Consider the following 27464-nt stretch of genomic DNA (forward strand, 5'->3'; position numbering starts at 1 on the left):
GACTTTTAAATACTCTCTAAGAGATCTTCATCTCACTTCTTTTTTGCTAACCTGGGCCTTACTGTTAGGTTTATTAAACTTATATTTAATCAGATTCTAGTATGTTCACATAGAAGAGTGAAGGAAAAGAAACATGACATGAAGAAAAATAGAGGCAGAAACTATGAAAGCTGAGAAGCTGAGACCTTGTAGTATGTCTCAAGTACAAGTGAAATATTTTTAGGACTTTAGGATTTAATGTAAACCCTCTCTGTAATGCATAATTATGAACTTATCACACTAAACACTAATCACCATTCCCTAAAACACACACACAAAAATGCCTATGTACTTATTTTCCTCCCCATCTCCAGGTTAGGTTGGGAGTGGGGGTGAATGCCACAGAGAATCAATAGCTTAGAAGTCAGAATGGAGAGGACTGCCTTCCTGGGTACATAGGGGTTGGGATCTCAGAGCTATCAGAGTACGGCCGGCCATTGCAGCGTGAGTCCAATCCCTGACAAGGAGCTAACCCACATGGCACAGCAGCCCTCTCCTGTCTCACCCACTGCTCCCCTCAGCAGTGTATGTCAGTAGATCTGCCCATTCTGCCCCCGACTCTGTCTCTGGTGAGTCCTCTCACCCTCTGCACCTCTGGCCTACACCCCAGTTCTTGTATTCATAAATAAATAAGGACAAATCTTTGAAAAAAAAAAAAGAATGGAGTGGAGGAGCAATCAGTGAGATACTGGTTTGGAAGTAACTGTCCCTCATGTAGCTGTTTCTTTTTTTTTAATTTCTGATTTTGTTGTCCTCCTTTCTACTCTACAGTTCTGTAGGTGTTTTTTGTTTTGTTTTTTGGGTGCAAGTGTCAGTTCATTTTACTGGGTCAATAAGCTAGAACTACCTTTTTTAAAAATAAGAGAATATTGCTTCTTTAAGGACAAATTTTCATTTATTTATTTGAAGTAACATTGGTTTATAACAGTGTACATGATTTAGGAGAATAGAGTCACACCTCCTCAGATGTATGTTACCATGCCATCCTACCATCAAAGTACCCATATTCCTCTACTCTAAGCCATTGGGCCCCAAGGGCATTTTTTTTTAAGATTTTTATTTATTTATGTATTTATTTATTTATGTATTTATTTATTTATACAAACTTACAGTCAGAAGCGGGGGAGGGTGAGAGAATTCACCAGAGCCAGAGCAGGGAGCAGAGCAGGCAGAAGGACCGAAGCACACTGCTGGGGGGAGCAGTGGGCAGCATGAGAGGTCTGCGCGCCATGTGGGACCCTCCTCCGGTGGCCGGGGAGCAGCCGGGGATCGAACTGGCGCTGCAGAGGCTGCGGGCAGCTTTGCAACCCAGTGCTTAACCTCTGCGCCACCGGGAAGGCCCAAGGGCATATTTTTTTAAGATTTATTGATTTATATATACAAGAACTGGGGTGTAGGCCAGAGCTGTGGAGGGGTGAGAGGATTCACCAGAGACAGAGTGGGAAGCAGAACAGGCAGGCTGACTGAACTACACTGCTGAGGGGAGCAGTGGGTGAGACAGGAAAGGTCTGCTGCACCATATGGGTCAGCTCCCTGGCCAGGGATCAAACTCATGCTGCAGTGGCTGGTGATAACTTGATAGTGCTGTGTCTTTTTTTTTTTTTTTTTAAAGATTTATTTATTTATATTATACAAGCACTGGGTACAGTCAGAAGCACGGGAGGGTGAGAGAATTCACCAGAGCCAGAGCGGGGAGCAGAGCAGGCAGAAGGACCAAAGTACACTGCTGAGGGGAGCAGCGGGTGGCAGGAGAGGTCTGCGCGCCATGTGGGACCCTCCTCAGGTGGCCGGGGAGCAGCCGGGGATCCAACCGGCCCTGCAGAGGCCGCGGGCAGCCTCGCAACCCAGCGCTCAACCACTGTGCCACAAGGGGAGGCCCGATAGTGCTGTGTCTTTAACCCCTGTGCCATCAGGGAGGCCTCAAGGGCATATATTTTTTTTTTTAATTAAAAAAAAAATTTTTAAGATTTATTTATGCATACAACATCTGGGGCACAGGCCAGAGATGCAGGACGGTGAGAGGATTCACCAGAGATAGAATGGAGAGCTGTAGGGCCTCCCCGGTGGCGCAGCGGTTGAGCGCTGGGTTGCGAAGAATGGAGAGCTGAACAGCAGACTGACTGAAATACACTGCTGAGGGGAGCAGCGGGCAAGACAGGAGAGGTCTGCTGCACCATGTGGGTTTTTCTCTGGCCGGCCAGGGATCAAACACTGCTGCAAAGGCTGTGGATTGCTTCATAGTGTGGTGCTCAACCCCTTGCGCCACCAGGGAGACCCAGGGCATATTTTTAAAATGAGTTAACATTAGTGGGAAGATTTAATTTTCACTTGGCCCAACTCTGACCATGGTTACTGAGAATTGCAGAGTTTCAACTTTCTGGATTATTTTTTCTAGCTCAAAAGGATCTGATGCTTGAAGTCACCAAAAAACTACAGCAGCATAACCAGGAATTAGAACTCCTGCAGACTGAAGATATAACTTCCCAATCTCCAGACAGTCAATCTGAACCAGCCTCTTATCCAGTTCCAATCCAAGAGACCACTGAAGTAGAGGTAAGAGTACCTTTAATCAAACAAGTCCCCTCTACAGTAGATCTCTGTTAAATATCCCTAGAGAAGGGATTAGAAAACTAACTGAATTATATTTTGTGCTGATTGAGGATAATATTTGGAAGGATATGAGACGTTTTAGAGAAAGCTTCATGAACTCTACACATATTCCCCCACCCTCTACAAGTGATAAAATGTAGACTCTTGGGCCTCCCCGGTGGCGCAGCGGTTGAGCGCTGGGTTGCGAAGCTGCGCGGGGCCTCTGCGGCACCGGTTCGATCCCCGGCTGCTCCCTGGCCACCGGAGGAGGGTCCCACATGGCGTGCAGACTTCTCCTGCCGCCCGCTGCTCCCCTCAGCAGTGTACCTCAGTCCTTCTGCCTGCTCTGCTCCCCGCTCTAGCTCTGGTGAATTCTCTCACCCTCCCGCGCTTCTGACTGTACCCAGTGCATGTATAAACAAAACAAACAAACCAACCAGCAAACAAATAAATAAAGCATGCCTCTAAAAAAAAAAAAAAGAAATCTCTTAAAAAAAAATAAAATAAAATGTAGACTCTTTTTTTCAGAGTCAGAGATGAAATGATCTGTTGAAGATCAAATAACCTTTACAGGGTGTACAACTTCCTGACTTTTGCTACTGAACATGAGGAATTAAAGGAGAGAGCACTTGGGAAATAATAGGTGTCCTCATTTACATTTTTTAAAAAGATTTATTTATTTTTGTATACAAGAACTTGGTTACAGGCCAGAGGTGGGGAGGGAGGGTAAGAGGATTCACCAGAGACAGAGCTGGGAATGGAACAGGCAGATCTACTGAAACACACTGCTGAGGGGAGCAGCGGAGGAGTCAGAAGAGGTCTGCGCCATGTGGGTAGCTCCCTGGCCAGGGATCGAACTCGTGCTGCAGCGGCTGCGGACAGCTTCATAGGTTGCTTTTTAACCCCTTGCGCCACCAGGGAGGTCCCTCATTTACATTTTGGAGTAAATAAATAGTATTATAAACTAACAAGAGCTTTATGGAGAGTAGTTATTCATGTACTTATTATTTATACTCCCTTTTATTATGCTTTTTCCTCTTTAGCCCTGCAAACCAACAAATGAAGAAGAAAACAAACTGTCCCAGATTTTAAGTGAATTGAAAGAATCTCATGCAGAGACCACACTGGAATTAGAAAAGACCAGGGACATGCTTATTCTGCAACGCAAAATCAACGTGTGTTATCAGGTGCAAGAAACGATGGTCCAGGAAGGGGATAGATACATGGGCACATGGGAACCACTCACAAGACTGGGAATGAAGCAAGCCCCGAGTTTGTAGGGCTGATGCAGTGATATACTGTCCCCTGCAAACACAGAATGGGCTGTCCTTTGAAGACCTTGAGGACTCACCCATGTTCATGGCACCTTGGCAATAGAAGCTAGTGAAGGGGCCAGCTAATGAAAATGGCAGGTGTGAAGCTTCTGGGTTCAAAATTTGCCAATCCCAGGAAAATACTACCATATGGCTCTGATAGCGCAACTTGTCCTGGAGGGGTCTTTGAGGAACCCAAGCCTTTTTCTAGTGGATGAATCTGCCCTGCTAAGGAGATAATGGAGTCTCTACTACCCAACAAATGTCACCTTTTTATCTGGGCTCTTTGGTTCTGGGCCTCTGAGATAGAAAAGTTCAGACATTATTTTGTTTCAGGAGGAACTGGAAGCAATGATGTCAAAATCCGATAATGAAAATAAAGAGCACACAGAAAAACTGGAGAGGTTGAATCAACTCCTAGACCTCAAGAACAAGCGTATCAATCAACTGGAAGGTATTTTAAGAAGCCATGGCCTTCCAATATCTGGCAAGTCTTAGTACCTTGTTCCCCTCATCTTGGGACCTGTCATGGAGCTAGCGTCTCTGTTCCTCTCAGTGTATACCTATCTAGAAAGCTGCTTCTTATGTTCTTGGCATATGACTTATCCCTCCTGTTCTTTATCTTGTCATCAGCAAAGGCTGATGATGGCTAGCAGCTTCTTTTCCTTCACCATGTCAGTGTCTTTCTCTGATCTCTCTAGAGAGTTTCAACAGGGCCCAGCAATTTCAGAATCTATTTTGAGAACAACAAAGTATCACCGTTGGCCCTCAGAGTGCTTTAACATTGTCCCTCTGGCAAGCTTGTCTACTCAACAGTCCAGGCATACATAGAAGTTTTTGTGAGGTAATAAGAGTTTCATCACTCATCTCCCATCATCCTTTTCTGTTATTTCACTCTGAAAGTCTCTGAATTCTTTCTTGCACTTTGAAGATGTCAACAGTAACAGAGCAACTTGCTGGACAGTTCAGCAAATTTCATAGTATAGTACTTCCTATTTTTAGTAAGTCACTGTTGACCAGGGCCTGGTATCCACCTGACTTGACTTTGGAAGATAGAGAAAGAAAATAGTCAGACAAAACCCAGCCAGAAACAAACCCTAGAAATCTGACGGTAAAACTGAGTCTACCAGAGCGGGATGGTGGAGACTAAGGGTGAGAGGGGGCAAAGTAGACTATGGTGGAGGACTATGGATGCCTTGGTGGCAGGTGTGGTGTGATGTGGTAACATACATCTAAAGAGGTGGGATCCTGTATTTCCTTTTTTTTTTTAATTGTGGACTTTATTTATTTATCTATTTATTTATCTATCTATTTATTTATTTATACAAGCACTGGGTACAGTCAGAAGTGCGGGAGGGTGAGAGAATTCACCAGAGCCAGAGCGGGGAGCAGAGCAGGCAGAAGGACCGAAGTACACTGCTGAGGGGAGCAGCGGATGGCTGGAGAGGTCTGCGCGCCATGTAGGACCCTCCTCTGGTGGCCTGGGAGCAGCCGGGGATCGAACCAGGGCTGCAGAGGCTGCGGGCAGCTTCGCAACCCAGCGCTCAACCGCTGCACCACCATGGAGGCCCGGGATCCTGTATTTCTTAACATACAGAGTGTTGGAAACCAATGTTACCTTAATGAAATTATTTAAAAAAGAAAAGTAGAAAATAGGTTGTACCTACAATAGGTTTATAAAGCTATGAGTATGAGCTGGATTAAAAAGGAATGTAGAGAATTTATTACACTTGGAAAAAAAGAACTAGAGTAAAGGGAGATGGGTCACTCTTGGGCACAATTTATCCATGCCAAGGTGAATCTGTCAAAAGGTCAATGCCATAGAATAAAGGAACTCCCCACCTTGTACTGAAATTCTCAGGTCTTTTAAATTCAAGGTCTTTCTCCCAGATAGTGCTAGATAAGGGCCCTTACCTTCTTCTGAGGTTTAATTTGCTTTAGCTTATAGTTTTTTCATTGACTGCAAGGTTAGAGGGTATTCTTTATGTTTACCTGTTTTTTTTGTTTTTTTTTTTTTTTTTAATTTTCTAGAGGCATGTCTTATTTATTTATTTATTTATTTATTATTTGTTTGTTTGTTTGGTTTATACATGCACTGGGTTCAGTCAGAAGCGTGGGAGGGTGAGAGAATTCACCAGAGCCAGAGCGGGGAGCAGAGCAGGCAGAAGGACCGAAGTACACTGCTGAGGGGAGCAGCGGGCGGCAGGAGAGGTCTGCGCACCATGTGGGACCCTCCTCCGGTGGCCGGGGAGCAGCCGGGGATCGAACCGGCTGCAGAGGCTGCAGGCAGCTTCGCAACCCAGCGCTCAACCGCTGCGCCACCGGGGAGGCCCTATGTTTACCTGTTATTTGTATTATTTCTTTTGAGAATTACCTCTTCCTACCTTTACCCCTTTCTTAATAGATTTTTTTTATTCACTTTTAAAAGTTCTTTATATGCTAAGATTTTTTTTTTTTAAAGACTCATTCATTCATGCATACAAGAGCTGGGGCACAGACCAGAGGTGTGGGGTGCGAGAGGATTCACCAGAGACAGAGTGGGGAGCAGAACAGGCAGACTGACTGAAGTACACTGCTAAGGGGAGCAGTGGGCGAGTCAGGAGAGGTCTGCAGCGCCATGTGGATTGCTCCCTGGCAGGCCGGGGATCGAACCCACGCCGCAGAGGCTGCGGACAGCCCCACAAGCTGCGTCCTAACTGGTTGCGCTACCAGGGAGGCCCTATGCGAAGACTGTTAATCTTACATCATCCAATGCAAAATTTTAAATATATCTTAAGTTTTGTTAATCTTATCAACTAGGAGACTGTTAGTCAATCTCTATATTGACTTTGGATAGGAAGATATTCTGTTGTATACAGAATATTTTTATTCTATTCCTTTGAATCTTAAAATAGGACCTTCACCATCAATACATTATGACTGAAATACTTCCCAATTTGAAGTGATATTTAAGTATCTGGTTGGATTTGGGGAGTAATACTCAGATGGCGGTAGACTGTCTTACATATCTTTGCATCTTATTGCCAATATTTTGAACGTCTTTCCAGTAAGTCTTCTCCCCACTTTTTACTTCCTTACTCTTTGACTTAATGTGTTTTGTTTTTGCCATCTTACCAATAAATAAAACCAAATTCCTAATAAAATAAAGATTCTTGTGGTTGATCTGCCTGGAGAAGAAGAATCATTTCTTGGTAGGGCCCATGCAGTGTAATAGCCACTATGACTGTAACATGCTATTCTTCCCATGGCCAATATCCCAAACTGTTGGAAATGTTCACATTTTGTGATTTTTAGTGCTCTAGTGTATTTACCAGTGAATTGCTAGGGCTTGTTGTAAGCCAAAACAGTGTCATCTGTAGATGATATTGTGCCTCTAGCATTCTCCTGACTTTCAATCACTCATACCTTATCTCTAAAGTAGGCTTTGGATTACTTGGACATCAGAATTCAAAGCTCCTGGTTCTGTTCTGTTTCTTTTCCTCTTGAATAACATGATTTCATGAAATAACCACAATTTGGATTTCCAGCGTGGTTTTTATTCCCTTTCTTTCTGCCTGCCTCTACCCTAAGGAATAGCTTACTACTCTTTAATAGATAGATAGTTTTTTTTCCTCTCTAGAACAGCTCAAAGATGTGGCTTATGGTACCCGACCATTGTCATGTCTGGAAACACTGTCAGCACACAGAGATAAGGATAAAGTGGACATTTCTCTGCTTCATCAGAGTGAGAATCTGTTTGAACTGCACATCCACCAGGCCTTGCTGACATCTGCTGCCCTGGCTCAAGCTGGAGACACTCAACCTACCACGTTCTGCACCTATTCCTTCTATGATTTTGAAACTCATTGTACCCCACTAGCTGTGGGGTCACAGCCCCTTTATGACTTCACTTCTCAGTATGTGGTGGAAACAGATTCTCTTTTTTTGCACTACCTTCAAGAGGCTTCATCCCGACTTGATATATACCAGGCTTTAGCCAGTGAGCACCATACCTTGGCAGCTGGATGGATTTGCTTTAGCAGGGTTCTGGAGACTGTGGAGAGAGTTCATGGCTCTGCCACACTTACTGGTAAGTGCTCTCAGCTTCCCACAGATTCAGGCCTAATGCAGAATTTCCTAAGGTCTAGTAACTCATTTAGTGGTTCACCATTTTCTTCCTCTGTATTTATGCCCCATCCTCACCACATCATCTATATCTTCCATACCTTTAATGCTTTCTACTTACCCAGGAGCTGGTGGAGAAGAGTTTGGGGTGCTAGAGTACTGGATAAGGCTGCGCTTGCCTGTAAGACCCAGCCTGCAGGCATGCATTAAGCAAAGGAAAGCTCAAGCTTACCTGTCAGCCAATGTGCTTGGAGTCTGGCAGGCCCAGGAGGATGAGGTGAGAAAAAGGATGTCCCCAGGCTTCTCAAAGGCGCCTCAGCCAAGCAGCTCATGAGAACAGCTCAATCTTGCATTCTCAATAAGAACTTGTTAAATGTGTATTTGCTGAAAGAGAAAAACTGTCGCACTACAACTAGTCCAGATTCTTCCCTTGTTCAAACTTGAGTTTGAAGTGAAATTATGCCCTTGGAACTAGCTATTTCTCCTTACTGTGAAAAAAATAGCTTCTCTGTTCCATTGTCTTGAATAAGGCCTGAGTAGCAGCATCTCCTTCCCATAACTATCTGCCAGAGCCAATTTGCAGGCATGTGAAAGTCATTAGGTTTCTCTGTAACCCAATCAGGATTCAGCCATTCTCTAAGTCATAGTTCTTTCTTACCAAGGGTGATAGGCCTTGCTTACAAATCTCTCTGGCTGCCTTTTCCTCAATTCAAGACCAACATCTTTCCAGACCAGATCAGAGACTTGGAAGCATCAGAATGCACTGCGAGTGGAAATCACGAGGTGCTGTGGCCTCCAGAGTCGATGGCCGGCAACCCAACCCAGTCCATATGCCATGTACCGCTTCTTCACCTTTTCTGACCATGACACTGCCATCATTCCAGCCAGTAACAATCCAAATTTTAGAGACCAGGCTCGATTCCCAGTGCTTGTGACCTCTGACCTGGACCAGTACCTGAGGAGGGAGGCCCTGTCTGTGTACATTTTTGATGATGAAGATGCAGAGCCTGGCATGTACCTTGGCCGAGTCCAAGTGCCTTTGCTGCCTCTTGCACAAAACAAATCCATTAAAGGTGGGAGTTCAAAGTTATTAGAACTTTAATGCTCTCTGCTCAGTGTTGTTTCCTTTCTTAATTCTACTTTGCTTTGATTACTTGCTTGGAACAGTCTCTCTTAAAGCTTGCTGAAAAGCCTTTAGAATATTGTCAGGAACAACAGAGCAGAAGATTTAGAGCCTCAGCAATCATGTGAAAACATTAGCCGCTGCTGCATCTTTCTAGCAACAAAAGCAAGGTTCCCAAGTGGGTACAATCCACCAACCTGAGTCTGTACTTCTGTCTCTCTACAAGTATTTTCTTACCATGTGATGCTTCACAGTATTTGCCTTTGTTCAAGACCTCTCATTTCTTAGCATATGGATATTGGATTTTAAGTTGTGTGCTTAACACTCTCCTATCATTCTCTTGCTTCTTTGAAAGAGACAAGTTAGACTTCTGTGCCACACCACAGGAAAGGCAAAAAAAATTTTTTTTAAGATTTATTTATGCATACAAGAGCTGGGGTACAGACCATAGATGCGGGGGGGGGGGTGAGAGGATTCACCAAAGACAGAGTGGGGAGCAGAACAGGCAGATTGAAATACACGGCTGAGGGGAGCAGTGGGCGAGTCAGGAGAGGTCTGCTGCGCCATGTGGGTTGCTCCCTGGCCGGCCTGGGATCGAACTTGTGCTGCAGAGGCTGCAGATTGCTTCATAGTGTGGTGCTTAACTCCTTGCGCCACCAGGGAGGCCCAAGAAAGGCAAATTTGGATTCCTTCCCCGCCCTGCCCCCGCAATACAGACCTGAGTTCTTGCTACCTTACTTTACTTTCAGACCCAGTGTTGTAGGGTGCAGTGAGGCAAAGTCACCTCTGGTTGCAACTGGGAGAGTGAGGCAGGTTATCCATGCTCATTAGGAAATGTGGAGAGCTATCTCTAATACCAGTCCTATTTAACAAGCTTCAGGATGCTCCATGAAGTATGTGAGGTCCCAGTAACACAACTGCTAAAACAAAACAAAACAAAAAGCTGACACTTCGGCTCATAACTAGTCCTTTGCCAAACAAGAGAGACAATTTGAGCCATCTGTTAATCAGTGTTACAAATTAGAAGTCTGACATTTAGAAAAAGTCATTGCTAAAATTTTCTTGGCTTTTGTTATTTTACAAGTAGAGACCACTTGAATGTAGATAATGGTCTCCTTGGTACGCCTAGGGCATAGCGAGCATAGGTAATAGTAATAATGTGATCTTGTTTGCTGGCTGGGTGACTGATGACAAGCAAGCTGTATTCCTCCCCGTCTTGACTATCTCTTCCTGAAACTTAAAGATATGTTTCCCCTAAAATATTCAAAGTATCCTGCTATTTTATGTTATTTCTAAATGTATTATCATGATTATTTGATGTGAATTTATAACAAAATAGGATGAAATTCAAAATAGGAATGGAGACCATAAGTTGCTGAGAAGTGCTCACTGGCCTACTTTGTGTGATAAGACTTTTCTTAATGTCTGTGTCTTTTACAGGTGATTTTAACCTCACTGATCCTGCAGGGAAACCCAATGGATCTGTTCAGGTGCAACTGGATTGGGAATCTTGCTACCTAGCCACAGAGAGCTTCCTGAAACCAGAAGCTCAGACTGAGGAGACCATCACCAAGGACAATTTAGAGATAGCACCTGAAGAGGAAAAGGAGTCATTTCCTCCCCAGGTGTCAGAGCTTTACCAATCCTACAAGGCAGACTTGAAGAAGACAGTATTAAAATTGGAGTAAAAGAAATTCCTTCTATGAAAGTCATGTGTTCTGCAAACAATCTGCATCCCTCATAATGCTTTGAGGCTATTGCTGAAGCCGGGCTCTTATTGTGGGGATAAGAGAAGAGGGGGTCTCTCAGTTCTGTGTCAGGAGGGAATTGATGTCTAATGCCAGCTCACAAATACCCTTTTTTGAATACAGATATTGTTCAACTATCATTTTGTAAGACTGTCTTTGATCCTTCTACATAGGACCAGGTGGCATCTGCTGAGATCCTCACTGAAGCTGACCAGTGTCAAGCAAAGAGAAAACCTCCTCAGGAGGGAGAAAGAAAGGAAAAGGAACACCAGGTGGCAAGCTACTCAAGAAGAAAACATGGCAAAAAAACAGGCATCCAAGGAAAGAACAGAATGGAGTATCTAAGTCGTAACGTCTTAAACGAAAATGCATTACAGGTAAGGCCTTAGAAAACCTAGAGAGGTAAAATATGGGTTATATAGCATTCCCAAATGTATTATTCTCACAGATAGAAACAGGAGCAGATACAGAAGAGAAGTAATAACGTTGCTTTTTGTGTTTCTACAAATATAGGTAGTTTAATAAAACTTTAAATAGTACAGCCCATTTCAGTGTAAATTAATTAAATTATGGACTCTGTGATTTATGCTTAAAAGGCTTTAAAACCATAACCCTAACCATCCTCTTCAACTATAATCAAAGTAAATTAAAAACAAATATTTATTGAATAACTGCTGTCTTGATACTGCCTTTTTTCACAGGAAACTGGATTAAAGTTACTACATGACACCTAAAAATATATGCATGAGATTGTAAATATATACTATTATCTGATTATAATATTTCTAATTATATGTGATTTATATTATATGACACATAATTATGTTATATTACTGTATAATTAACACAATTATGAACTTATTTTATTAAATTATAATTATATAACATACTTATATTTATACCATATATATTATTATAAATATATAACACACATTTTTAACTTAAAGACATGTATTAAATTAAAAATTTAAAAAGGGCTAGTATGAGAAAAGAAATCCAGGAGATCACCAGCTATATAATATTGTCTTATTTTGAAGCAGGTGAACTATACTGAATGGACCTTCTCAGGGCTGAACACCTCCATCAAAAAGGATTTAAAAACTCAGCAAAAGGAAGAGGAAATCACATCATCCCATTCGGCACTGTTACAGAAGGAAGCCCTACATTCTGTAAATGGTACTGTCTTTTTTTTTTTTTAAAGATTTATGTATGTATACATAAAAAAGCTGGGGTACAGACCAGAGATGAGGGAGGGTGAGAGGACTCACCAGAGACAGAGTGGGGAACAGAGCAGGAGAAGTTAAAGAAGAGGAACATTAAATTGATAATGTATAATTTATATCCACACTCAGAAAATGAAGTTATGAGTTCTCTTTTTTCTGGAATATCAAGTATAATATCAATTATAATTTCTTTTTTTAATTTTTGTGTAGAAGAGCTGGAGTGTAGGCCAGAGTGTGTGTGGGGGTGGTGGTGGTGGTAAGAGGATCCACCAGAGGCAAGAATGTGGGGGAGCACAATACAGATTTACTGAAACACATTGCTAAGGGGAGCAGCGGGTGAGACAGGAGAGGTCTGCTGTGCCACATGTGGGTTAGCTCCCTGGCTGGGTATTGAATTCAGGTCATAGTGGTGAATAGTGCTGAGACTTAACCCCTAGGCCACCAGGGAGGCCCATAACTCTCAGTAGTTAATTGTAGGTTGCTTTCTTTGATTTCTTTGAGCAGTTTCTGGATTTGAGATTCATATTCATCTGTCTTCAACTGGAGTATCCAGAGGGAGCAATTTTACAGTTTTAAGGCTTCACACAGTGTCTTTACTCCATTATACCCCTTAAGATTTCTTTTTTTTTTTTTTAAGGGAGGGGGGCTAAGAGTCAGAAATTCTTTTTTTTTTTTTAAAGATTTATTTATTTATTTATTTATTTATTTATACAAGCACTGGGTACAGTCAGAGGCACGGGAGGGTGAGAGAACTCACCAGAGCCAGAGTGGAGAGTAGAACAGGCAGAGTGACGAAGCACACTGCTGAGGGGAGCAGCGGGCGGCAGGAGGGTTTGTGCGCCATGTGGGACCTTTGCCTGGTGGCCGGGGATCGAACCAGTACCGCAGAGGCTGTGGGCAGCTTCACAACCCAGCGCTCAACTGCTGTGCCACTGGGGAGGCCCCCCCTTAAGATTTCTGGTTCAGGTACAGAGTAAGCTGGTTCTGGTTGCTGCTGAGGTCAGATGAGAGGTCTACATAACTGAAAGAAGTGATGGTGCATCCCCATAACTACAGGCATCTCAGGTTACACTGTAGTTCTTTTTAACACTTTACATAATCATACATTATACAAAAATGAAGGATGATGTAAAAAATATATATATAAAGAAAAAGAAAGGAAAAGAAATGTTATGTGAATAAAAAAAAGAAATTTCACACAGAAACTTTAATCCAGTAATTCTTATATATTTCTGCCCCAAATCGAAGCATGTTAGTCTTGATTTTTGTTGGAGAAGACGTACAGTCATCAGTTATGTTATAACCAAATACTGTGCATCAGCATCTGCAGTTTACATTGGGGGTAATTCAAGTCCCTACTCAGAAGTTTTATGCTGCCATCCCCTAGGTTATTCTTTGCCAAACACAAGTATGTCAGCCTCTACCTTATGATCAAAGCAGAAGAGAGCTCCTTGCAATGGATTGCTGTAAGATAACAGTTTTCTATGACAACCTCTGCAGGAAGCATGGCAGTTGTCTAAGTTGTGTACAGCAACTTGACACCCTCATTCAGGAGCTCATTTGCTATGAGGTTCAATACTGCCAGGAACTGGTTGATTTTGAGAAAATAGAGGAGAGATCAGCTCATCGATGAATGGTGGCAGAACAAGATGCAGCTTACATTTTGGTGGTCTTAAGACCTCACACAATCGGGGAAACATCATTTTGGTCATATCTTTGAAAAACCAGATGGTTTTTGTTTCTTTTTTTCCACAAAAAATTCTCACTGATGATACCAAGGAAGTGCTGAAAGAGAGCTAAAAAGCAGATTCATGTTTGAACCAAACATGGAATAAAGGTCTATCCAGAAAGGAAGCAATTGTTGATCATTCTGTGATCGCTCAACTTAAGCATCTCATTCTGATGTATCATTTAGCAGGTGTATCCCCTTTTCTTGCAAAATTTTCTGCAAGTTTTTTTTTAAAGATTTATTTATTTATGCATATAAGAGCTGGGGTACAGTCCAGAGGTGTAGGGGGTGAGAGGATTCACCAGAGACAGAGTGGGGAGCAGAACAGGCAGATTGACTAAAGTACACTGCTGAGGGGAGCATCGGGCAAGTCAGGAGAGATCTGCTGAACAATGTGGGTTGCTCCCTGATTGGCCAGGGGATAGAACTCATGCTGCAGCGGCTGCGGACAGCTTCATAGATTGCGTTTTAACCCCTTGTGCCACCAGGGAGGCCCCAATTTTCTGCAAGTTTTGTCAGTGCTTGCTGCAGAGCAATATATGCATGATTTCCATTTTATTTTTCAAATGTTCTTTGTCATGGGTCATTAATTCTTTCACAATTTGTTTCTCCTGAGAATTGTAAAGACAATACAAAATTTCCTTTCCATCACTGAGAAGTTTTATTCTTTTGGGACTGTTTTGTATTTTGGTGAGTCCCTTTTGACCTCCATTCACATCTAGCAGCCAAAAGTTTTCTCCAACGCCCTGACTCACTTGATGTTGGGCCTCCCTGGTGGTGCAAGGGGTTAAGTCTCAGCACTATCAAGCTATTGGCAGCCACTGCAGCAAGAGTTTTGATCTCTGGCTAGGGAGCTACCCACATGGTGCCGCAGACCTCTCCTGTCTCTCCCACTGCTCCCCTCAGCAGTGTATTTCAGTCAATCACCCTGTTCTGGTCCCCATTCGGTCTCTAGTGAATCCTCTCCCCACCCCCAGCACCTCTGGCCTACACCCCAGCTCTTGTATGCATAAATAAAATAAATATTTTTTAAAAAGCAAAGATGCTAATGTTCAAGATGCTGAATAGGAAATTGGTGTTTGTTAGCCTTTCTTCCTTGGAGAGAAGCTTATGTACATCTGTGTGTCCCACCTGAGGCTATCTCTGTCTTTCTCCTTGTTTCCAGAATATAGAAAATGGTGGGAAGAAACTACCGAGATGATGAGGGAGTGGTAGCCCTCACAGTTCTTGTCCTTCTAGAGAATATTCTTACTCAGGAAAAGATAGACTCCATTGCCCCAAGTTTCCTAAGATCTTCTCCATTAAACAGGGATATCTGTGTTCACATGCTCTCAGCTGCTGAAACAGAACCTTCTTTGAATCTTGGAGGTACTATTTGTGACAGCTACAAATTGCCTGTGTGAACTGGTTGCATAGAAAACACAGGTAGTGGTTTAGCAAGTCAGGACAGGTCTTCTCTCATCTCCATCTGCAATTTCAGACAAATGCAGAGATGCTCCAGCAGATTTGAGAGCTGAGTCCATGTGGAACAAGGCTGCATTTCTCCTCAAGATAAAAGTTCACAGACTTAATCATCATCTTCAAAGCATTTCAAGAAAGACTTTCTGTTCAGCTCTAACAAGCCCTCTATTTCTATGAAGAGGGACTCTTTGACTAAGAGTTGGAACTCTCTCAGAGTCTTGTGCAGTGTGATAATCAGTATCACAATTGGCCTTGGTTAACATTTTTCTCTTTGGCATACTGCCCACAAGGATGGACACCAGCTTCTACTTCCTGTCATTACTACATGACATTGGTTAAGTACTTCTGAGGTACTCTCAGCTCATTGAAACCACCATGATGAACCACCAGGATCTCTGCAATGGCATCCTGCAATTTTGACTAGTCCTTGGAGACCAGCTCTGCTAAAGTAGTGACCCACTTAGCTGAGATAAAAGGCAAAATTGAATTCTTTGTGAGGATGTCCTGTGTCAGATGCAGCATCAGTTTATTTTTTGTCAGTGGGGTTTTCCCAGTGCATGCAGGACATGTAACACCATCATGTGTGAAAATGGTCCTGAGAGCATTTTAGGATTAGAAAATGGGATCATCATCTCATATCTCTGAGTGATAGTATGGGCATTTTACCTGCTCTCGGCCAAAATTGCTCTTTAATTTGTTTTTTCAAGCCACCAAATTTGTGGTAGCTTGTGATAACAACAATAGGAAAGTAATGCAGACAGTAACAAATATTTGATTATTAGCCAACACACATCTAAATAAATTTTGCATCAAGATTAAATCTTAGTTATGCTTATAGCTAGAAAAGAATAAAGGTCCAAAGTTAGTAATTTAAGCTTCCATTTCAAGAAACTAGAAAAAGAAAAAAAAGTCAAACCCAAGGAAGGAAATAATAGAGCAGAGCAGAAGTCAGTGAAAAGTAAACTGAAAAAGAAGAAAGAAAATCATTGAAGTCAAAATTTGTTTGAAAAGATCAACAAATTGCTATGTCTTGTTTGAAAAGATCAACAACTTGATAGGTCTTTATCTAGAATGACTATATTAATGAAGATTCAATAATAAGAAACTATATAGTAATTTGAATCGGAAAAATGTAATGTAAACAATCACCCTACCACAAGTACTGACCTAGAGGAGATGAGGATTGAATAGTAAGAAGTAAAGAGAACTCCAAAGAATACCGGACTGAAATCCAGACCTCATTGGAGAATGTGAAGTTTTATTTTACTGAAAGGCACCAAAGTTTACTGTGGCTTCATGTCAGAACTCAGAAGGAACTGAGAAGTTGCTTTCAGTAAGCCATTCACAGAGAGGTTCTAGACAATGGAATTTCACTGTGAAACCCCCGTAGGGGGTGTCAAGGAAACTGCCCATGGGAAGGTGCCCATGCTACTGACTGCTGAGAACCACTGGAGTAGGATGTTACAGAAGCCACTTGCTGCTGAATTGCGTTCTGCAGGAAAGCGCACATGCTGCTGGAGCCAGACCCTCAGTTGGAGGATCCCATTGTAGGAACCTGGTCTGCAGACTCAGGAGCCTATAATGAGTATAATGGAACCATGAAGAGAATTACTCCTCCAGTGATCTTCAATACCTTCTGCTGACAAAATTTAACATGCCATCTGGCAAAGAAGATGTATTTAAGAGTTCAACTTAATCAATGCAGAGCAGTTAAAATTTATATTTGGAGCTGAGAAGCAATACATTGATAATTGGCATGTTGATCAAGAGAAAAAGAGCAGTGGCCACCCTGGTGGTAAGGGGTTAAGACTCAGCACTATGAAGCTACCCGCAGCCACTGCAGTATGATTTTGATCCCCGGTCAGGGAGCTACCCACATGGCTCAGCAGACCTCTCCTGGCTCATCTGCTTCTCCCCACAGCAGTGCATGTCTGTCAATCTGCCTGTTCTGTTCCCCAATCTGTGTCTGGTGAGTCCTTTCACCCCCATACCTCTAGCCTATACCCCAGTTTTTGTATGCATAAATAAATGAAACTTTAAAAAAAAGAAAAAAGAGCAGACACAATTAGCACAATCGGGAATGAATGTAAGGTCACTACAGAGCCTATTATTAACAGATTATAAAAGAATATTATGAACGTTATAAATGGAAACTTAGATGGAAAAAAATCCCTAGAAAGATATAAATTACCAAAACTGACTTACAAAGAAATAGACTATCCGTATTGACCTATAAATATAAAGACAAACTATCAGAACTTATGGGGTGCAACAAAATGTTATATCTATATCACTCGATTTTTCTCCATGTAGAATATGAGAAATGGGAGCAGGAGTTAATCTATCATTTGTTTTAATATCTATCTTTTCTGAATTTCAGATCAAGAGCAGCAATTAGCAGGACAGGAAGGTAATATTTGTCCCAGAAGTCCAAGTAGGGATATCAAAGGCAGAATGGTGTGGCTGCTGAGAAACTTAATCATTAAACTTTCAAACAAACATCTACATGACTATTAGATAAAGATCCCCAAGAAAAAGAATGGGCCCAATATTAAAACTATTCCAACATCCGCTGACTTAGGCCCTTTAGTAGAGTTTGCTTCTGTTACCCCATATCATCTCAGATCATCTGCCTCTGAAACTTCAGTGGAATGGACAATTTGAGAACTTTGAAATTTTATGTTGGCTGCAGTTAGTCTTCCAGTTATCTGTTACTACAAGTAGCAATCCACTCCAAAACGTAGCGACTGCAAACAATAATCACTTCTTTTGCTCACTAAACTACAATTTAGGCAGGACTCCTGGGGAAGGCACAAAGCTCTTACATGATAGCAGATATGGCAGCTGTTTGGGGGACTGAATTCATCTTAGAAGTGGCTCATTCTAAAGCTTGGCAAGGTGGCCCTGTCAATTGGCAGTGGCTGTGGTTTCAGTTCCTCTCCACACGGTCCCCCTGCAGGTTGCTTGCCTTCCTCACAGCTCGGTGGCTGAGTTCTAAGGGTGAGTCCTAAGAGGACAAGTTGTGAGTTCACAGCATTTTTATTTTGTAGCCTCAGAAGTCACAGAGCATCATTTCTATCATATTCTTTCAGTTGAAGCATTCACAAAGATCTACCTCTGTTCAAAGGCAAGAACATAGACCCCCCACCCTCAGTTGTTTGAGACTGTCTTTGGACACAACCTGAATGCGCTACTTTTCCTTGGCTTGGCCATTTTGTCCAGCTCCTACAAAAGGAACTAACTTTCTAATTTTCCCTCTTCCCTTCTTTTTTTCTTTTTTGCAAAAGTAAACCCGTGTTTGGCAAGCTTCCAATTAAGTGACTCTTTAAAAAAGAGGATTTGATTCTTTATAAGGGCAGCCAAAATCTAGGTCCTCAGAACTATGGCTAAAGAGTGAATTGAAAATGCAGGCGCTGGGTGTTTTCTTGGGCTATTCAGGGTGGTCTGAAACCGTTCTTTAATGCCAGTCTCTTCTCTAGCAGATAAAGATTCCTGTGAACAAATTTCCGAAGTCAGTGAAGCCCAAACCACAGAGAGTGATGACGTCATAGTGACACCCATATCTCAGCAATGTCTTAAGGCAGTAAGTACACTAGTCATCATTGTGAGACAAGATTGTAAATAGTGGTAGTATGCTTAATGTCATGTATATGAATTTCATATTCAATTTTAATAAACTTCATGGGAAATATAAAGTTACTTAAATTTACATTACATGTGAATGGAAGCCTGTTGATAGAAACAGATAAAAGGATCATTTTCTTGACTTGGTGTAATGAGGACTTGCTTTAACTCTGCTCTTGCCTATTCTCTCAACTGTCTTCTCCTACTCCCATGTTCTCCATTTCCATATTGTGATTCTTCCCCAGCCTGAGTGATGCCCTAAGAAGAACAGATTTGCTTTTGGAAGTTGAGGTTGGAAGAGAGGAAAGGATTCTTGGTGGGAGGGCTCAGAGAGACCATTCAGTTTGTGAAGTTTTTGACCCAACCCTTAAAATCTGTACTTACAGTCATGTATTAATTTCATCCTCAAAGCTCTTTTGGAACTAGTTGAGGACACACAGTCACACACATGCACACATGTATGAATAAATGTTCATAGGTATATTCAGCAGTTATTGTATTAGAATCTCGTAGGGTTACAAATGAGATAGAAAACATTCACTCTCTTGAGTCACTAGAATGTTCCACGGCACATCTGCAGATGCTCAATAAATAGTTGTAGAATAAATGACTGAATGAAAGAATAAAACTTAAGATTGTGAACTTCCTTAGAAGCAACAAAAGAAAGTATAGGTGCAGCTAAAATCAAGAAGGTAGATTATATGATTTTTAAGTATTCAGAAAAGAGAAATTATTGTTGCTTTTGTAGAGATCAGAAAACTTTTCCTGAGTAGACGTCAGAGCTTCTCAAGATATGCAGGAAAATGAAGGCTATTGGAATGGGGAGAAACAATTAAAAATCAGTACACTTAAACTGTTAACATAGTAAATAGTTAAGTTTCTCTTCCTTTGAAGTTTTATCTGTCACACCTTTTTTTAAAGACATTATAAAATTAATATCTTGAGAAATGTTTATGAGACAGATAGGAACCAGAGAATATTGGACTTTGACACCTTCAAGATTATAAAGATGAAAAAGATTAAATGATATTTCCAGAACAGTTATATGGAAACAAGTTTAACAATCTAGAGGAGATGGACAAATTCCTACAACTCTACAATCACCCAAAGCTAGATAAAGAAGAAATAGAACACCTAAACAGACCAATTACAATTAGCGAAATTGAAATGGTAATCAAAAACCTCCCCAAAAACAAAAGCCCAGGACCTGATGGATTTACAAATGAATTCTTCCAAACATTCAGAGACGAATTAGTGCCTATCCTTCACAAACTCTTCCAAAAAATTGAGAAGGAAGGGACAATACCAAACACATTTTATGAAGCCAACATTACACTAATACCAAAACCGAACAAGGACAACACAAAAAAGGAAAACTACAGGCCAATCTCCTTAATGAACACTGATGCAAAAATCCTCAATAAAATTTTAGCTATCAGAATCCAACAATGTATCCATAAGATAATTCACCACGACCAAGTAGGATTCATTCCAGGGACACAAGGATGGTTTAACATCCGAAAATCAATCAACGTTATCCAACACATCAACAAAAAGAAATATAAAAACCATATGATAATATCAATAGATGCTGAGAAAGCTTTCGACAAAGTACAACACCCATTCATGATAAAAGCCCTTGAAATTCTTGGGATACAAGGAACATACCTCAACATCATAAAGGCCATCTATGACAAGCCAACAGCCAGTATCATTCTCAATGGTGAAAAGCTGAAAGCAATTCCATTAAGATCTGGAACAAGACAAGGATGTCCACTCTCACCACTGCTTTTCAATATAATACTGGAAGTCCTAGCCAGGGCAATAAAACAAGAGAAAGACATCCAAGGAATCCAAATAGGAAAAGAAGAAGTCAAACTATCACTATTTGCAGACAATATGATATTATACATAGAGAACCCCAAAAACTCCACAGAAAAGCTAATTCAACTCATCAATCAGTTCAGTAAAGTGGCAGGATACAAAATCAACACGCAAAAGTCAGTAGCCTTCCTATACACAAACAATAAATCTGAAGAAGAAGAAATCAAAAAAACCATCCCTTTTGTTATTGAAACAAAAAAAATCAAATATTTGGGATTAAATCTAACAAAAGAGGTAAAGGACCTATACAAAGAAAACTATAAAACACTGTTAAAAGAAATAGAAGAAGACACAAAGAAATGGAGAGACATCCCCTGCTCATGGATTGGAAGAATAAACATTATTAATATGGCCATCCTTCCAAAAGCAATATACAGATTCAATGCTATTCCAATCAAAATTTCAATGTCATTCTTCAAAGAAATAGAACAATTATTGATGAAATTCATATGGAATCACAAAAAACCCCGAATAGCCAAAGCTCTCCTGAAAAAAAAGAAGGGAATGGAGGCATCACACTCCCAGACTTCAAACTATACTACAAAGCCATAATCATCAAAACTGCATGGTATTGGAACAAGAACAGACATACAGACCAATGGAATCGAATAGAAAATCCAGAAATAAACCCACAGATTTATGGTCAACTAATCTTTGACAAAGGAGCAAAGAATATGCATTGGAGCAAAGAAAGTTTGTTCAATAAATGGTGCTGGGAAAACTGGGTCGCTACATGCAAAAGAATGAAGCTTGACCACTACCTCACACCATACACAAAAATCAACTCAAAATGGATTAAAGAACTAGACATAAGACCTGAAACCATAAAATATATAGAAGGAAATATAGGCAAAACACTACGTGATTTGCACATCAAAGACATCTTTACAGACACATCACCCAAAGCAGTGATAGTGAAGGCAAAGATAAACAGCTGGGACTCCATCAAATTAAAGAGCTTTTGCACAGCAAAAGAGACAATAACAAAAACAAAGAGAAACCCCACCGACTGGGAGAACATTTTTGCACCCAACACTAATGATAAAGGACTGATCACAAAAATCTGCAAAGAGCTGATGAGACTCAACAACAACAAAGAAAATAATCCAGTCAAAAAATGGGCAGAAGAGCTAAAAAGAAACTTCTCTGAAGAGGAAATGCAAATGGCCAACAGGCATATGAAAAAATGTTCAACATCACTTGTCATCAGGGAAATGCAAATCAAAACTACCATGAGATACCATCTTACACCAGTGAGAATGGCACAAATTAAAAAAACTAGCAACAACAAATGTTGGCGAGGGTGTGGAGAAAAAGGAACTCTTCTGCACTGTTGGTGGGAGTGCAAACTGGTCCAACCACTGTGGAACGCTGTGTGGAGATTTCTGGACCTACTAAACATAGAGCTTCCATATGATCCAGCAATTCCACTCCTAGGTATTTACCCAAAGGACACAGAAACATCAATTCCAAAGAACACCTGCACCCCTATGTTTATAGCAGCACTGTTTACAATGGCTAAGCTTTGGAAACAACCCGAATGCCCAAAAATAGATGACTGGATCAAGAAGATGTGGTACATATATACCATGGAATATTACTCAGCATTCAAAAAAGATAAACACATGCAATTTGCAGCAACATGGATGGCGCTGGAAGGGATCATGCTCAGTGAAATAAGCCAAAAAGAAAAAGAAAAATACCGGATGGTCTCACTCATAGCAGGAATCTAGAAAACTTAAATAAGGGACCAGGAAAATGAATATAAGAAAGTGAAAATCAAAATCAATAAAAAACTATCAACCAGAGACACTTTTAGGGGGGCGGGGGCGGGAGGGGAGGGATTGGGGTCAGAATGGGGGGGCTGCAATTGTATGGGGAATATGACAATAAAATTTATAAAAAAAAAATGATATTTCCAGGAGTATAGAGCAAGCTGGTAAAAGAGTGGGAACTCAGGACCTCCCCTGGTGGCGTAGGCAGTTGAGCGCCACGCTGTGAAGCTGTTGGCAGCCTCTGCAGGGCTGGTTTGATCCCGGCTGGCTGGCGAGGGTCCCACATGGTGCAGCAGTCCTCTCCTGCCGCGCCCGCTGCTCCCCTCAGCAGTGTATTCCATCAGTCTGCCTGTTGTGGTCCCCGCTGTCTCTGGTGAATCCTCTCACCCTCCTGCCCATCTGGCCTGTAACCTGGTTCTTGTATGAATAAATAAATAAATCTTAAAAAAAAAATAAAAATAGGAAAAAAAAAAAAGAGTGGGAACTCTACTCAAGGTTTCTAAACTGTGCCCCCTCTCTCAGGTCAACAGCTGAAAGGCAGACAGCTGGTCAGCAAAGTTTTGAATTACAAACCAGGCAGATTACTTTTAAAATATTATTCTGACAACTCCTAAATAAGATCTCCTTTTAGAGAACCCTTGCGTGCCCAAAAATGTTACTTGAGCAACTAAATATGAAAACTCAGTCTAGTTTAGCAAAAAAGTAGTGTTTTGATCTAATTAAATATCCTACATTATAATTAAACTTCCAGCTCAATCATGATTGTATTTCAAAATTGCTAGGCATAAAAGATCAAAGGGGTTGAAGGCCCAGAGACAGTACTTGAGTTTTGTCACTCTTCTCCCCGGAGTCAGCCAGGATAATGAAGGAGGCAAGTAGTGTTTCAGAGCTTGGAGACTGGTTCAGAGAGAAGTGGTTTGGGTCTTGCTGCTAACTAGCTATGTAGCCTTGGGGAAGTTATTTCACCTCTGTAAAATGGTATTGTTGGGCCTTCCTGGTGGCAGAGTGGGTTGAGTGCCATGCTGTGAAGCTGTCCACAGCCTCTGCAGCGTGGGTTCGATTCCCAGCTGGCCAGGGTGATTCCCACATGGTGCAGTAGACCTTTCCTCTCTCGCCTGCTGCTCCCCTCAGCAGTGTCTTCCGTCTGTCTGCCTGTTCTGCTCCCTGCTCTGTATCTGATGAATCCTCTCATGCCCTGCACTTCTGGCTTGTACCCCAGTTCTTGTATAAATAAATAAATCTTTTTAAAAAAATGGTACTGTTAACTATGTCTACCTTATAGTCATGTGGCAGAATTTAAATGAGGTAATGGGTGGCAAGGGTCTAATATAGCACCTGAGCTAGATTAAGCACTAAATGACAATGATGTTATTGATGATGTCAATAATCTATCCTCTCTGAAATATCTTCCTCCTCATGCTTCTGTAGCATGGTGGAGGCCCCTACAAGGAAGGACTAGGCCCCAATGCGGGGGAGTGTCATTTCTCTTCTGCCTGCCTCTCCCAAAATGCCTTTCCCTTGTATAGCTAAAAGAGTGAAGCAATCACAATACATGTGGATCTTTACCTGGTCTCTTTGAGACAGTTCTGTGTGCATAGGATGTATATAGAATTGTTCCCTGGGAGGCCTTATTTGTTAATCATCACAAAGTTTCTAGATTTCCTTTATGCTTATCTTCCCTCTAAGAATTCTTTTCCTCCCCAGTAGCGCAGCGGTTGAGTGCTGGGTTGCGAAGCTGCTCGCAACCTCTGCAGCGCCGGTTCAATCTCAGGCCACCGGGTGAGGGTCCCACATGGCGCGCAGACCTCTCCTGCCGCCTGCTGCTCCCCTCAGCAGTGTACTTCATCAGTCTGCCTGCTCTGCTCTCTGCTCTTACTCTGGTAAATTCTCTCACTCTCCCGCACTTCTGACTGTACCCAGTGCTTGTACAAATAAATAAATACATCTTTAAAAAAAAAAAAAAGAATACTTGAGTCCTTAAAAAAAAAAAAAGAAAGAATCTTTTCCCAAGAAAAGATTTCAACCCAAACCACATATTTTCCACCAGATGAAGTGCCATTCCTGGACCAGTAATCAATCTTGTATTCTGAATGGACCATAGAATACATTTCCTTCCTTTAACAGCTACTGAGAAAGGAGAGGTCATTTGCCTTTGGTCTGTGGCCTCAGGTGACTGTCTCAGGTTAGCAGTAGTATCTATAAAAACCTTAAAGTTTATTCTCTTTTCTTATAAATTTCAAGTGTGGAGGATGTCCTGAACTTTTATTATGCTAGTTGATTAATTTTTGGAGCCCCCACCCCCAACCAAATTAGCTGGCACACCTGAACTGATAAGCCAAAAAGAACTGTCTGGCACTAATACTGCATAACTAACTGTTCTTGGGGGTTCTGCAAGTAACCCCCAAGCAAGTTCAAATGAGTTAGTATGTTATAGAGGTGAAATGGCTAATATTACTAATTGTATACTTCTCTTTTAGTTATTTAGTCCCAATAAATTATATAATGAAATCAAAGGAGAGGAAAATGGTGGTGGCAGCAACTCTGGAATGAGGATGAAAGTGTTGGAGTTGCCAAGGGAGGGTGGTGGTCCTAGGGCTACACTATGGTATGCAGTCAGAAGGGGATGGAGGCCCTGGACAGCGCTCTATTATCGTGCTTAAAACAGTTACTAAACCTCCAATTATCAATCAACAGGTCTGTTAGGACCTAATCTCGGGAAAATGCTGGATTGGTTTTCATTCAGAATATTGAAGAAAAACTATCTGCTCAGAATTGATTCTTACTGTAGTGCAGGTGGCTGCAGAAACTATTTACTGGACTGGGAGATACAACAACTGGATTCTCTTTACAAATTTCCCAACAACAAATTGGGGCATGGCAATTCAGTCAAGTTGTCTTTTGGTGCATATTTTATCTAAAAATTGATCCTCAAGAAGTAATACATTAGATGAAGTATGCCTAATATTGATTCCTAGAGCATAATGTGTTAATTAAATGGAATATAAATACATGAAGCATCACTGAACTATAGGGAAATAACTTTTGTCTTATCAGGGTTCAGAGAAGATGTGCATTGAAGTTGTCTCCCTAGCCTTCTTCCCAGAGACTGAAGTGATGTGTGATGAGAACGTACAGCAGGTGTATGTGGAGTATAAGTTTTATGACCTGCCCTTGTCGGAGACTGAGACTCCAGTATCCCTGAGGAAACCAAGGGCAGGAGAAGAGATCCACTTCCATTTTAGCAAGGGTGAGACATCATCCCCTGTGGATAGCGAGAAGTGACTGACAAACATTTAGATGGGAGGAGTCAGAACTATTCTGGACTTCTGATGGAGTGAATCCAACCATTTTACATTCTTTGATTTATCAAAGTAATAGGTACATAAGGTTTTAGAGTGTCCAATAGGTGGCCTCCCTGGTGGTACAAGGGGTTAAGCACAGCACTATGAAGCTATTCACAGCCTCTGCAGCACACATTCGATGCCTGGCCAGCCAGGGAGCTCTCCTGACTCGCCGGCTGCTCCCCTCAGTGGTGTATTTCAGTCAGTCTGCCTGTTCCGTTCCCTACTCTGTCTCTGGTGGATCCTCTCATCCCCCACACCTCTGGCCTATACCCCAGCTCTTGTATGCAAAAATAAATAAATCTTAAAAAAAAAAGTGTCCAATAGGTCTAAAAAGATTTTTCATTAACATTAAGCAATTATTTGCTCTATCTCTTCTCTACAAATCACTTTGTTCCGTGCCCCCTCAGGCCACTATACTTTTTCTGCTATTTGACTATATTTTTCTGGATGATGTTTTTCTTGCAGTTTCCTGATTCATCAATTTTAGACATTATCTGCTGACTTCTTATATTGGAACATAAAATTTATCTGTCTTATATCACACCCACCCCCTTCCCTCGATGTAGTGGGATTCTAACATTTATTTAATCTGGTCTTGTTTGTTATTATGGATCTGTGAATATTAATTCTTGCAAAGCCAATTAATACCCCGTGATTGTATTTCCTTTCTTATTATTTTTTTGCTTTAATTTTTCACTTGCTTTATTTACATTATACGTATTTTAATTATTTTCATAATTTCTAATAGCCTTTCCAAATTTTTAAATAATCAAGCCTGTCAAATAGTTTATATATATTTTTTCCTGAATAACTCTTTATCCTCTTGTTTTTCTCTCGTCTACTCTTCAGCTATTCTCCCACATAGAGAATTTCATTCTCTGGATTTTCTTCTCTCCTTTGTCATCCTTTGTCTGATTAATTTTCTTAATTTAATGAATCATGTTTTCAGCAGCTTTTAAAGGATACCTTGGAAGTAAATATTTTGAAACAATCCCACTGAATTCTCTTTATTTTACTCGCATATTCTATTGGTAACAAGACAAAACATATGTTGAAAACATTTTCATCTAAAATTTCAAAGAGATTGGTCCATGGTCTTCAAAATTCCAGCCAGAAATCTAACCTTTGTGTGAAAACTGCCCCCAAGAAGACTTTTAGCATTTTTCTGTTTATCTTTAGTGTTCTTAAATGTCAGAGTAATATGCATATTTTTTCTTTAATTGTTCTACATTTAGCAGATTCATTCAATCTAGAGCTCATTGCTTTTAGTTCTGGAATTTTTTTTATTGCACTTTCTTTGATAATTTTGTTCCTAACATTTTCTCATTTTCTTAATTGTCAGATCTTCCAAATTGATCTCCTAATTTTTAAAAATATTTATTTATGCATACAAGAACTGGGGTACAGGCCAGAGGTGTGGGGGGTGAGAGGATTCACCAGAAACAGAGCAGTCAGATTGACTGTAACACACTGCTGAGGGGAGCAGCGGGTGAGTCAGGCAGGTCTGC

At 41.2% G+C, this 27464-nt stretch overlaps 1 protein-coding gene across 1 annotated transcript in view; it reads left to right on the forward strand.

Annotated features, from left to right (window-relative positions):
* Positions 1 to 3776: 3776 nt before the first annotated feature.
* RPGRIP1 (RPGR interacting protein 1) overlaps positions 3777 to 27464 on the forward strand; it is a gene marked incomplete at its 5' end in the record, with an annotated part of 33195 nt that continues 9507 nt past the window's right edge. Inside the window, 7 exons of the mRNA XM_084241166.1 lie at positions 3777 to 3815; positions 4278 to 4428; positions 10609 to 10793; positions 11090 to 11293; positions 11954 to 12092; positions 18809 to 18912; positions 25667 to 25859. Of these exons, the coding sequence (XP_084097292.1) occupies positions 3777 to 3815; positions 4278 to 4428; positions 10609 to 10793; positions 11090 to 11293; positions 11954 to 12092; positions 18809 to 18912; positions 25667 to 25859 (1015 nt within the window). The remainder of the gene's footprint in view (positions 3816 to 4277; positions 4429 to 10608; positions 10794 to 11089; positions 11294 to 11953; positions 12093 to 18808; positions 18913 to 25666; positions 25860 to 27464) is intronic.

The sequence above is a fragment of the Talpa europaea genome (genome assembly GCF_964194135.1).
Source record: "Talpa europaea genome assembly, chromosome: 8".
Classification (NCBI taxonomy): domain Eukaryota; kingdom Metazoa; phylum Chordata; class Mammalia; order Eulipotyphla; family Talpidae; genus Talpa; species Talpa europaea.